Genomic DNA, 10,506 nt, shown 5'->3' on the forward strand with positions numbered 1-10,506 from the left:
CTTACTGAGGTAAACGCTGCACAATGGTATAGCTTTTTACAACGCCAGACACATGACGGTAATTAATATGATTAGCCTTTTGCTTGACTATGTTATCAAACAGCTAATAATGTATTGCTAATGTTACACAAACCATGTTCCCATTCGCGAGTCAGACAGCTGCCTTCTAACAATCAGTATCCTTAGAAATGTTTTGAACACCTTAATGTCAGTGGAGAAAGGCATATAGTTCATTATAACATTGTTATATACATCAAACACCACGTTATATTGCCAAATCTACCCCATTTTTTATATCAACAGAAAAATATACTGGGATATTCTTTTGAGACTCTCCTGCTTCAGAGCGGTCACAGTTAATGACATGCTGAAGCCCGCCAGCACACTGATATGATTGGTTACAAGGTAGTTTTTGACATCACAAACACCAGTCTCTCTCTATGGCTCTGAGTCAGTCTAAGGTGACTGTAGTCTCTCGGCCAATCAGAAGGCTAAATTAGACACAGCCCAGCGTCTCTGGCCTCTGGTAGTCTACAGTTACTGTAGACTCTCGGCCAATCAGATGGTCTACAGACACTGTAGATATTACATGGCGGTAGGGTCGATAACAATTGAGGTGCATACCGTAATATAAGCAATACACTCACCTTCATTTATATCTATCATACACATTCATAATTTTTTCTCTGTTTTTTTAACCATGAAATCAGGGGAGAGCGCGAACGCAGTCCCCCACTACCATAAATTATGCAGTCGAGATTCCCACATTTGGGGAATTCGCAAAGGTCAGCAACAGCCTATAGTGCAATGGCCGAGCCTCGCCTTGGGTAAACCACCTTCATGATCACGGTGTCGCCCCTGCCAGGTAAGTATGAGTTGTACATAAACCATAAAGGGGGTCACTTCAGGAAACACGAGTCTCGGTGACGGTGAGGTCAACGTTATCACTCCGTATGAGGCAACGACATCTAGACTAAGATTCCTGTTTACACTTGTTTCTTTTAAAGTTCCGCTGCCAGTCGAGCTTACGATAACGATAACATAAAACTAACATCAAACAAATGTGTCGCTTTATTTTGTAGCGAACAGTTTCCCGTGATGCAATACAAGTGTCCACCAACCAATGGAAGAACAGATGTTCAAAATCATATTTTAAGAACTCAATAATTGATTATTGAAACCCAAGTCGAAATAAAAGGTTAGACGATTCACTTATTTGGGTAAAATATTTGAAAGATATTGTTTTTCGTCGTTATTATAAAAAAGAAACGATGACGCTAGATGGGAGAAACGAAGCTTTTCAAAGCTCCGAATCAATTGAACCAATTGCTTCGCAAAATGATTCATTGTTTCGGAGCGTTCGAAACACCGCACGCTTGTTGACCCCTGCTGGTCAAAACCTTGTAAATGCAACAAAAACACATGCCAAACATGCATAAAAACAGCTTTTACAAATCCATTGCAAATGTTTTATTGAAAGTATAATCTATCAAATGCAATTAACTAATCATCTAATACCATTAAATATTAAGTGTCTGTATAATATGTAGTATAATATGTATTCTTTTAGCAACTTTTCAGGGCTTGTTTTGTTTATTCTATGGATGGGTCAGCTAAACAGAGACTATTAACTACTATTATTCCTTTTATTTATACAAATATTTCATTAAGACGTCTACAAATGTGTAAAACTCATCAGAGATCAGGTAATAGACACTTTTAGACACTTAACACTCAGGTAATAGACAGACACTTGTTCAATGATTCACCAATCTTAGTGAATTTGCATGATTCTCTGCTGAGGAAGATTTCATTCACTTGTTTTGGCAATGTACCCATACAGAGAAATTTTGGTCAGATGTGTTAATGTTTATCCAATCATATTTTAAAAGTGACTTTTCTTTCTGTTTTAAAGATGTTTTCTTTGGATTGTTCCACTACTCTAAAGAGAATATAGGGAAATATTACATAATTAATTTGTGTTTCCTATGTGTTAATTTGTTTTCCTGTGTTTTCACATACATAAACAAAAATTTACTGGCTCTAAACCTCTCTTTTCTCTATTCAGAGTTGATCTAGACAAGTATATCTAAACTATCCAATACTCTATTAATCCCAAAGCTATGAAAACTGTTTCTCTTTATTCATCCATTTTGTCCGCTTAAGGTTTACATATATTGCATTGTTGTTGTTTTATTACCCTGGCAACTTATGTGTGTTTGTGTATTTTTCTGTTTTGTGTATTACATGTATCTGTATTGATTTAATGCTCTGATGTTTTGTACTGTTTAATAAAAAAGAAAATTCACAGAGATCGCCCCCTAGTGGTGTAGCATGAAACCACGTGACTTTGGCAGTTTGAAACACGCTCCGAACCACTGATTCGAAACAAAAGATTCGTAAAGGTTTCGAAGCTTCATGAAGCAGTGTTTAGGTTGATCGGCTCACACTTGGAACAATCATACAGTCCACCAGAGGGCAGCAGCGCGCTCGATTCATCCATCCTAAGATCAACGAAGAAGAAGAGTCACAGTCAGCTGTTGTGCTTGATGAACTGAACTATCATGTAAACTCAAGAGTCACTTAAAATTTCTTAAAATGTATTTTTGAGAACAAACTTGTGTTTCGATCTGTGGTCACTACAGCAGGGAAATGTCACATATATAAACAGTGTTGCGATATTCTCAGCTAGCACACCAGCTATATGAGGAGAAACCGATCCATGCTCTCTGTAACCAGCGGTCAGAAATGAGCAGAAAGCGAGCGCTGATCGCAGACACCTTCTGCTTGACGAAGAGACGCAGATGCGCAGCTGACGCTGTTACCGGAGACACTCACGGTAAGAATCGTGAGGATCATTTACCCTCATGCAGAACAAATACACTCTTAACATTAAATAAAGTAACGTTTCAGTTAATATCTGTTCTCTTTAAAATATTACTTCTGTTTGGCTCCATATATACATATGAATACAACCAATTTCACGTTATTACTCGATTATGTACACTGTATCACTCCGCCATTGTTTAATCTCAAACTGTTATCGCGAAAATTTGAGTGTGATGGATAACCTGTCACTCACATGACATCGACCAATAGTAAACCACAACCATCCAATCAATTCCCCACGGACAAAATCAAACCCCGCCCTACATTTGTTCTTATTTCAGTCAGATATGCATCACAATAGCAGGGCTCGACAATAAGGCCAGTGTGAACGACGCTAGAGACATTTAGGGACGCTAGGGACGGAACTGTCACTTGCCCGATCGGGCCAGTGCTGTAGGGTGTGCGTTATATATCCTCTATGATATCGTAATTGTTAATTTAACTATCTGACATTATCAAATGTGTCCCTCACTTTACAAAAATTAAACAAAAACACACCCATTGAGTGCACGCATACACTATGTGACGCAGTAGGTTAGACTACTGCGCTTGCATATTTAGAGCTTCACTGCGTCTATTAAAATGCATTTAGAATGACCCCAGAATTCAAGATAAGGGGCAAAAAATGCCCCGGTATGTCTTTTATATTTATATATTTTAATATAGTTAACCAATATTAGCCTACACGAAGAGCGCCAGTTTATCCAAATATAAGCATGATTACTAATGTGATATTGATTTTATGCAACTTACAGTTTAATAAACAAGCAGTTATATTAAGTGACTTACATTTTAGACACCAAATCGCTTGTTTCGCTCTATTTCGCCAACGAAAATAGTTCCAAACAAAGTCCACAGAATCGTTTTGCGTCTCTGAGCAACACTTCCTGAATGAATCGGTTGAATCTCAATGACTCGCTCATTAACAGGGACTTACTGCCACCTACTGGCGGGTGTAATTTCACATTTAAAGTATCTTTTCATTTTATAAATAATTTCAAATAACAGTATTTAACGTTTTATATTTTCAACATTCCAAAACATTATTTATGCATCTTGTAACTGCTCTTGACTGATTAACTTAAATAAAGTTTAATAGTTATACACAATTTCTGTACCTGAAAATCTCCTGTTTAAGCCTACATAAAAAACCTGAAAAGCACAGTTTATTTAATTTATGTTTATTCTGTTGTATTTATTTGTGCTATTAGGCCAACTTGTAATTTGATTTAGTTAATCTTTTGGTGTCATAACCTTATTTATTCAGGTTACATGTATTAAAAACAACAACAAAAAATAACTAGGCTTATTTTATAGGCCCATTTTCTTTTCTTTTACTTTCTTCTTTTTTTTTTTATTGTGGGGCCAGTGAAAATTTTCAGTAGTCCCTCACTGCAGAACACGAGATCCAGGGGGTGGAGACGAGTAGGTTTAGGGATATGTAAAGTGGGAAGAGTTGGATCTAGGTCCAACCCCGCTCCCTGGATCTCATGTTCTGCAGTGAGGACCATCTCAAAATTTTGGCAGGGCAAGTAAAAATGTGCACCACTAGCCTGACCGGGTCAGTAGAAAAAAGTATTTATTCCAGTTCAATCCAGTTGAGGATCGTATTCATCACGCCGGTATGAACGGTTTGTTGAGGAACTGTGCCACTGGCTGTCGTGTCGATGAGGCCTTCACAATGGATGATCTAGTTGACTCAATCTCTGCTGACACTTCAGGGGTGCGTTGTGGTCGTGTCAAGGCGTAGGTCCTCAATCTCACCTGGATACGGCCCGGATCCAGTTGACTACGGTAAACCTCGGGATAAACAGAAAGACTAATATTAGATGCCATTCTTCTTCTGATGTAACGAGTACATCAGGTGTTATAGGAAGTGTTCCCGGTTCCGTCTGACCTAATTTATGCAGCCTAATAATCCTTTAACGGATTTGAAAAAATAAATTGATAATGTGTTATGTGTATGCCAGGTTAAAGAAATGCGTTTTTAGTCTAGATTTAAACTGACAGAGTGTGTCTGCTTCCCAAACAATGCTAGGAAGATTGTTCCAGAGTTTAGGTGCCAAATAGGAGAAGGATCTACCTCCTGCAGTTGATTTTGATATTCTAGGTATTTAAAACATGCCTTAGAGAAAAAACATTACTGGTGTGCAACTTGAGACAAAACAATAACACTGACATATTTTAAGATATGCCAGTACAAGTTACTTTCAGTTAAAACATAAATTTTAGTCTGAGACAGGATTTAAGTCTTATCTATGAAACCGGGAGTCCGTTGTATACAATGCATTTCTGCCGATGCCATGACAAATCGGGTCCTCCTTCAAAATCGTGTCTCCCCAAACTGTCTATGATCATCCTATACAAATGATATTAATTTAAAATACACATATAGCTTACTATATAATGTGTATTGTGTAATAAAACTATTTAGTGCATAACAAAACCAAGTGATCATAATTTCTTATTAAGTGAATAATTGAATTTGTCATTAATTTGTTTTATTTATAATTGAAATATTTGGACATTTGACACTTAATTTAACAATTATATTAAAGATGATTGTGAATACATGTAAGGTAAGTGCAAATGTGTATAAACTAAGCTATCAGGCTAACTGGGTATCAGTATGCTCTATGCTAGTACATAAGCTAACTAATACAGACTTAAATGGTCATTATAATTAGGGCTGGGACAATACATCGATTCTTGACACGAATCTTGATCGATTCTGATATTTTCAGATGTATAGCGATTCTCTCTCGAATCGATTCTGAGCTTAGTTTTTATCAGCAGATGGCGCTACGTGCTTTAGAAACAACTGTACTCTGCATGCTTCCAGTTCCTTTAAACACACCACTTAAACCCAGGGCTGGATTATCCATAGACGGGATTGGGCGAGTGCCCTGGGGCACCAGCCAATAGGGGGCACCAAGTGATTAAGATAATGACTAGACCTTTAAAATATTTTTCATGTTTTGTATATATATTATTTTGCTGGAAGAGATGCAGATACAAAAAATGAACAGTTAATGATACAATATATACAGAGAGAATATAAAATATATGCATATAGAATTGCTATTGGGTCAGGTCACAGTGTATTTGCCCCCTCCCCCCAGTCAGAGTCAAGCCTGCCAATTTATAATATTAAATTCAAAATGGATAGCCAGCACTTCAAATGTGGTCACCCTAGGGCACTACACTGTGTTAATCCGAGCCTGCTTAAACCTAAAATAATCATTCATTAAGTTTGAAAATGTTATAGTGAATTACAAGGGTGTTCGCAGTAGGCTGTGTTTACATTAATCTCGCGTCATAAAAGCATTCTGAGCAAGTGTATTTAACCACTTACGGGATTCAGCCGAACACACGATCGCCGAGAGTGCCATCTGCTGTTAAAACTAAGCTCAGAATCAATTCAAGAGAGAAAACATCAAGGATCGATCCAGATTCATTGTATCGCAAATCACGAATCGAGAATTGATGTATTGTCCCAGTCCTAATTATAATGTAGTTGAAACAGCATTTATCCTAACATGATTTTGTAGGAATTGTAAACAGGCGCTAAAGAGAGTACCTAATAAAAGCAATTTGAACCAATGGGATCGTTTGGGGTCCTAATGGAGACCCAATTTGTCACTACACCAGAGTTAAATGACCTCCATCCACAAATGAGTGAATCTCATCCAAGCTGGGAAATAAAGATGCAGTGTGATGTTTGTTCAGCAGATGGAGCAGCTGATATCCGCTCCAGCTTGCAGCACCTCATGACACTGTTTTCACGCAAACTCTTCAATGACAGTCTCCCTCCAGTGGCCTTAAAACACCAGCTGTACAGTTTACACAGCGACAAAACCTCAGTGGACAAGCAGGTGGTAAGATCAGCTTGTGCTACCTTGTGTAAAAAAAAAAAAGTGGCGGAAATGTGATTTAATAATAACTTTAGCACATTCATAACTTCTGTGGCCAGTTGCATAAACTGCTTAGACTAGTCTTATCTATTTTCTTTAAAGACTGGTTATAACTAAGTTACTTAAACCATTCTGAAAATCTGAATCTGAAATGTAAGATTTTCCCTTGGATAACTGCTAGTTGCTTAACTGTGTTTGTGTCTCTGCGTTTCATCTTTTTCTGCTCAGAGTGAGTTGAGGGCGAATGGCGAGCTGTTGATGTTCCAGCTGGGTTTCGACTCAGAGGCCTTCGCTTTGGTGTTCGCTGAAGACTACAGAGCCACAGTCCTGCAGGGGGAAGCCGGTCGAGAAACGCTGGGAACTGTGGAGAAATTCCTGGCTAAATTAAATACCGGCTGCTCCGATTTGAGTTTCAACAAAGAAAAGATGCTGAAAGAGTTCCTCTTTACGGACTCTGAGATCACGTAAGGGCAAGGACACAAATGCCGGTGTGTTGTTCATTGTCTCGGGCACTTTATCTAAAGATGTTTTCCGGCTTGCAGGCAGCTGGTGAAATCAGGCGTCCTCACTGTGAGGGACGCGGGCAGCTGGTGGCTTTCAATCCCAAACTCTGGCAAATTCATTAAGTACTTCATTAAGGGTAGGTGTGTTTACCACAAGACTCACGTTCGGTGCTTTAACAACTGCTAATGGATTATACCTGATAACAATTTTGTAACAGGGCGCAAAGCTGTTCTTGGCATGGTGAAGAAATCCAAATATGGTGAAATCCTGAAGACTGAACTCGAGGAACGCCGCACAACTTCACAGGTTAAATTCCAGATGAAGTATCACATTCATGATATAGTTGGAGCAGAGTTGGTAGAATGGTAAGACCGCTGTATAAATTAATAGTTTTGAGTTGTAATCTGATGACTGATGTCTAAAAGATTATTGTTTTGTGTCTGTTTGTAGCATACAGACAACATCAGGGACATTATTACGATACGTGGACGGAAACATCAACTAACAGCTTCACTCACTTGCCTTAGATTGTACAGAATTGAATAAACTGTATAATGTATTTATTGCCATATTATTTTGGTTACAAACAGCAGAATTAATGGTGCACAGTATATTTAATAAAAGGTTGAAATCAGTGTCAAATGGATATTTTTTTTCTCTGTCTTTAGCATCACAGCACAGGACAGTCACTAGTGAGACTGTGGCTGTGTCCAAAATCGCACACTTCCCTTCTATACAGCAGTATGTCTGATAAAAGCATAGGACACTTCACTATATCATGAGGCCACAGGAGAGGATTTGTAAAGGGCAGTGAAGCGACACACTGGTGCGTCACATGATAATGACATGGCAGATATAGTATGTCCAGATCAAACGTGCAGCACAAGTGAAGCCAAAATGTTTCAAGTGCCCCGAGGTGGTTGGTCCCAGTATAGGTCATAGACCTCACCCTCTCAATGTAATCTAATGGGATGTGAGACAAACTAAACAATCAAATTACACTTCAAATAAATTTTTTTTCCAAAGATAGTTTCTGTCATTTTAGGTGGTTTTTAGGGGGGGGGACCTTGGGCGGGACCTTGATACCGCGGCTCAACTTCATGCTCACTACTGCACAGACTCGGGTCCAGAATCAGCGTAAGATGTCAGCGCCATATTGGGACACTGGCAGTGTCATGAGAAATCGAGCCCCCCTCCTCCTCCTCCTATGTATTGCAAAATAAAACAAACTGGAAACACAACCATGCCTAAAAATATATATATATAAGGATTGTTGCAATGTTCTGTAAAAGTAATTTAATATTAATTTTACACAATAATAGGAATGTGGTATAGTATATAATATTACTATTATACATTTTTAATAAATTGTCATGCCAAGTACACACAAACATCATTGATTTGAAACATGTAATTGAGAACTATATTGGAAGTAAAAAAACATACCTAATATAAGCTATGCTAACAGGCTAATTGGGTAGATATATGCTATGCTAGTACATAAGCTAATTAAAAAAAAAAAAAACAGGAAGAATGAGAAATGCTTGATTTCACAACCTATAGCTTCAGTTATATACAGTATCTCACAAAAGTGAGTACACCCCTCACATTTCAGCAACCATTTTATTATGTTCTCAACGGACAATACTATAGAAATGAAAATTGTATATACTTTAGAGCAGAGAATGTGCAGCTTGTATAGCAGTACATATATTCTGTCCTCTGAAAATAACTCAACACACAGCCATTATTGTCTAAATAACTGGCAACAAAAGTGAGCACACCCTAAGTGAACATGTCCAAAGTGTCAATATTTTGTGTGAGCACCACTGTTATCTAGCACTACCTTAATCCTTCTGGGCATGGAATTCACCGGAGCTGCACAGGTTGTTGCTGGGATCCTCTTCCACTCCTCCATAATGACATCACAGAGCTGCTGGATGTTAGACACATGGTGCTTCTCCACCTTCCGCTTGAGGATGCCCCACAGGTGCTCAATAGGGTTCAGGTCTGGAGACATACTTGGCCACTCCATCACCTTAACCTTCAGCTTCCTCAGCAAGGCAGATGTCATCTTGGCGGTGTGTTTGGGGTTGTTATCATGTTGGAAAACTGTCGTTCGGCCCAGTTTCTGAAGGGAGGGCATCATGTTCTGCTTCAGAATGTCACAGTACATGTTGGAATCCATGTTTCCTTCAATGAAGCAGAGCTCCCCAGTCCCAGCAGCACTCATGTAGCCTCAGACCATGATGCTACCACCACCATGCTTGACTGTAGGCAAGACACAATTTTCTTGGTACTTCTCACCAGGGCGTCGCCACACATGTTGGACACCATCTGAGCCAAACAAGTTTATCTTAGTCTCATCAGACCACAGGACATGGCTCCAGTAATTCGTGTTCTTGGACAGGTTGTCTTCAGCAAACTGTTTGCGGGCTTTCTTGTGAGCCAGCTTCAGAACAGTCTTCCTTCTGGGAGGACGGCCATGCAAACCGACTTGTTGCAGTGTGCGGCGTATGGTCTGAGCACTGACAAGCTGACCTTCTGATTCTGCAACCTCGAGTCTAAAGTAATGCTGGCAGCACTCATGAGTGTTTTTTGAAGCCCCAGCACAAGGTCTCAACTTCGTTGATTCAACTTCTTTGGCCTGTTCCGAGTGGAACCCATCTTGGAAAACCTCTCTCTATGACCCTGGCCACTGTGCTGTAACTCAGTTTCATGGTGTTACCGATCTTCTTATAGCCTAGGTCATCTTTGTGGAGAGCAACAATTCTAATTCTCAAATCCTCAGAGAGTTCTTTGCCATGAGGTGCCATGTTGAACATCTAGTGATCAGAATGAGAGAATTGTACACAAAGCACCAAATTTTAACTGCTCTAATACAAGATCCACACATTTGTATGGTCAATTGTATGACAATAATGGCTGTATGTTAAGTTATTTTCAGAGGACAGTAGATCTATACTGCTATACAAGCAGCACATTGACTACTCTAAAATATATCCAAGTGTAATTTCTATAGAATTGTCCCTTGAGAAGATTCACTAAAATGGTTGCTGAAATGTGATAGGTGTACTCACTTTTGTGAGATACTGTACTAGTATATGAACCATGTACTTTTAAAAGACATTAATTGTCATTATAACGCATTTTATAAAACGGTGAGTTCCTGTCCTTAATTCTGATTGGTCAATAGCTG

The 10,506-nt window shown here is 38.9% G+C and overlaps 1 protein-coding gene, 1 long non-coding RNA gene and 1 other non-coding gene across 6 annotated transcripts; 1 reads left to right on the plus strand and 2 right to left on the minus strand.

Annotated features, from left to right (window-relative positions):
- Positions 1-706: 706 nt before the first annotated feature.
- On the minus strand, positions 707-6,606 carry LOC127508941 (uncharacterized). Its single transcript, XR_007929014.1, has 2 exons — positions 3,679-6,606; positions 707-2,504 (listed from the first exon to the last, which is right to left on the minus strand). It is a non-coding gene; the product is annotated as an uncharacterized LOC127508941 (long non-coding RNA).
- Positions 708-873, minus strand: LOC127510298 (U1 spliceosomal RNA). Its single transcript, XR_007929542.1, has one exon. It is a non-coding gene; the product is annotated as a U1 spliceosomal RNA (small nuclear RNA).
- On the plus strand, positions 2,500-7,942 carry stk19 (serine/threonine kinase 19). 4 transcript variants are annotated; one of them, XM_051887381.1, is made up of 6 exons: positions 2,500-2,839; positions 6,619-6,767; positions 7,032-7,267; positions 7,346-7,443; positions 7,525-7,672; positions 7,758-7,942. In XM_051887381.1, exons 1-6 carry the CDS (start codon positions 2,749-2,751, stop codon positions 7,810-7,812), a joined length of 777 nt encoding a protein of 258 aa, XP_051743341.1. In that variant the 5' UTR covers positions 2,500-2,748; the 3' UTR covers positions 7,813-7,942. The 4 variants fall into 4 exon arrangements, with proteins under 4 accessions (XP_051743341.1, XP_051743345.1, XP_051743342.1 ...); XM_051887385.1 differs by having other exon boundaries at positions 6,619-6,764; XM_051887382.1 differs by having other exon boundaries at positions 6,622-6,767.
- Positions 7,943-10,506: the final 2,564 nt, after the last annotated feature.

The sequence above is a fragment of the Ctenopharyngodon idella genome, chromosome 3, assembly GCF_019924925.1.
Source record: "Ctenopharyngodon idella isolate HZGC_01 chromosome 3, HZGC01, whole genome shotgun sequence".
NCBI lineage: Eukaryota > Metazoa > Chordata > Actinopteri > Cypriniformes > Xenocyprididae > Ctenopharyngodon > Ctenopharyngodon idella.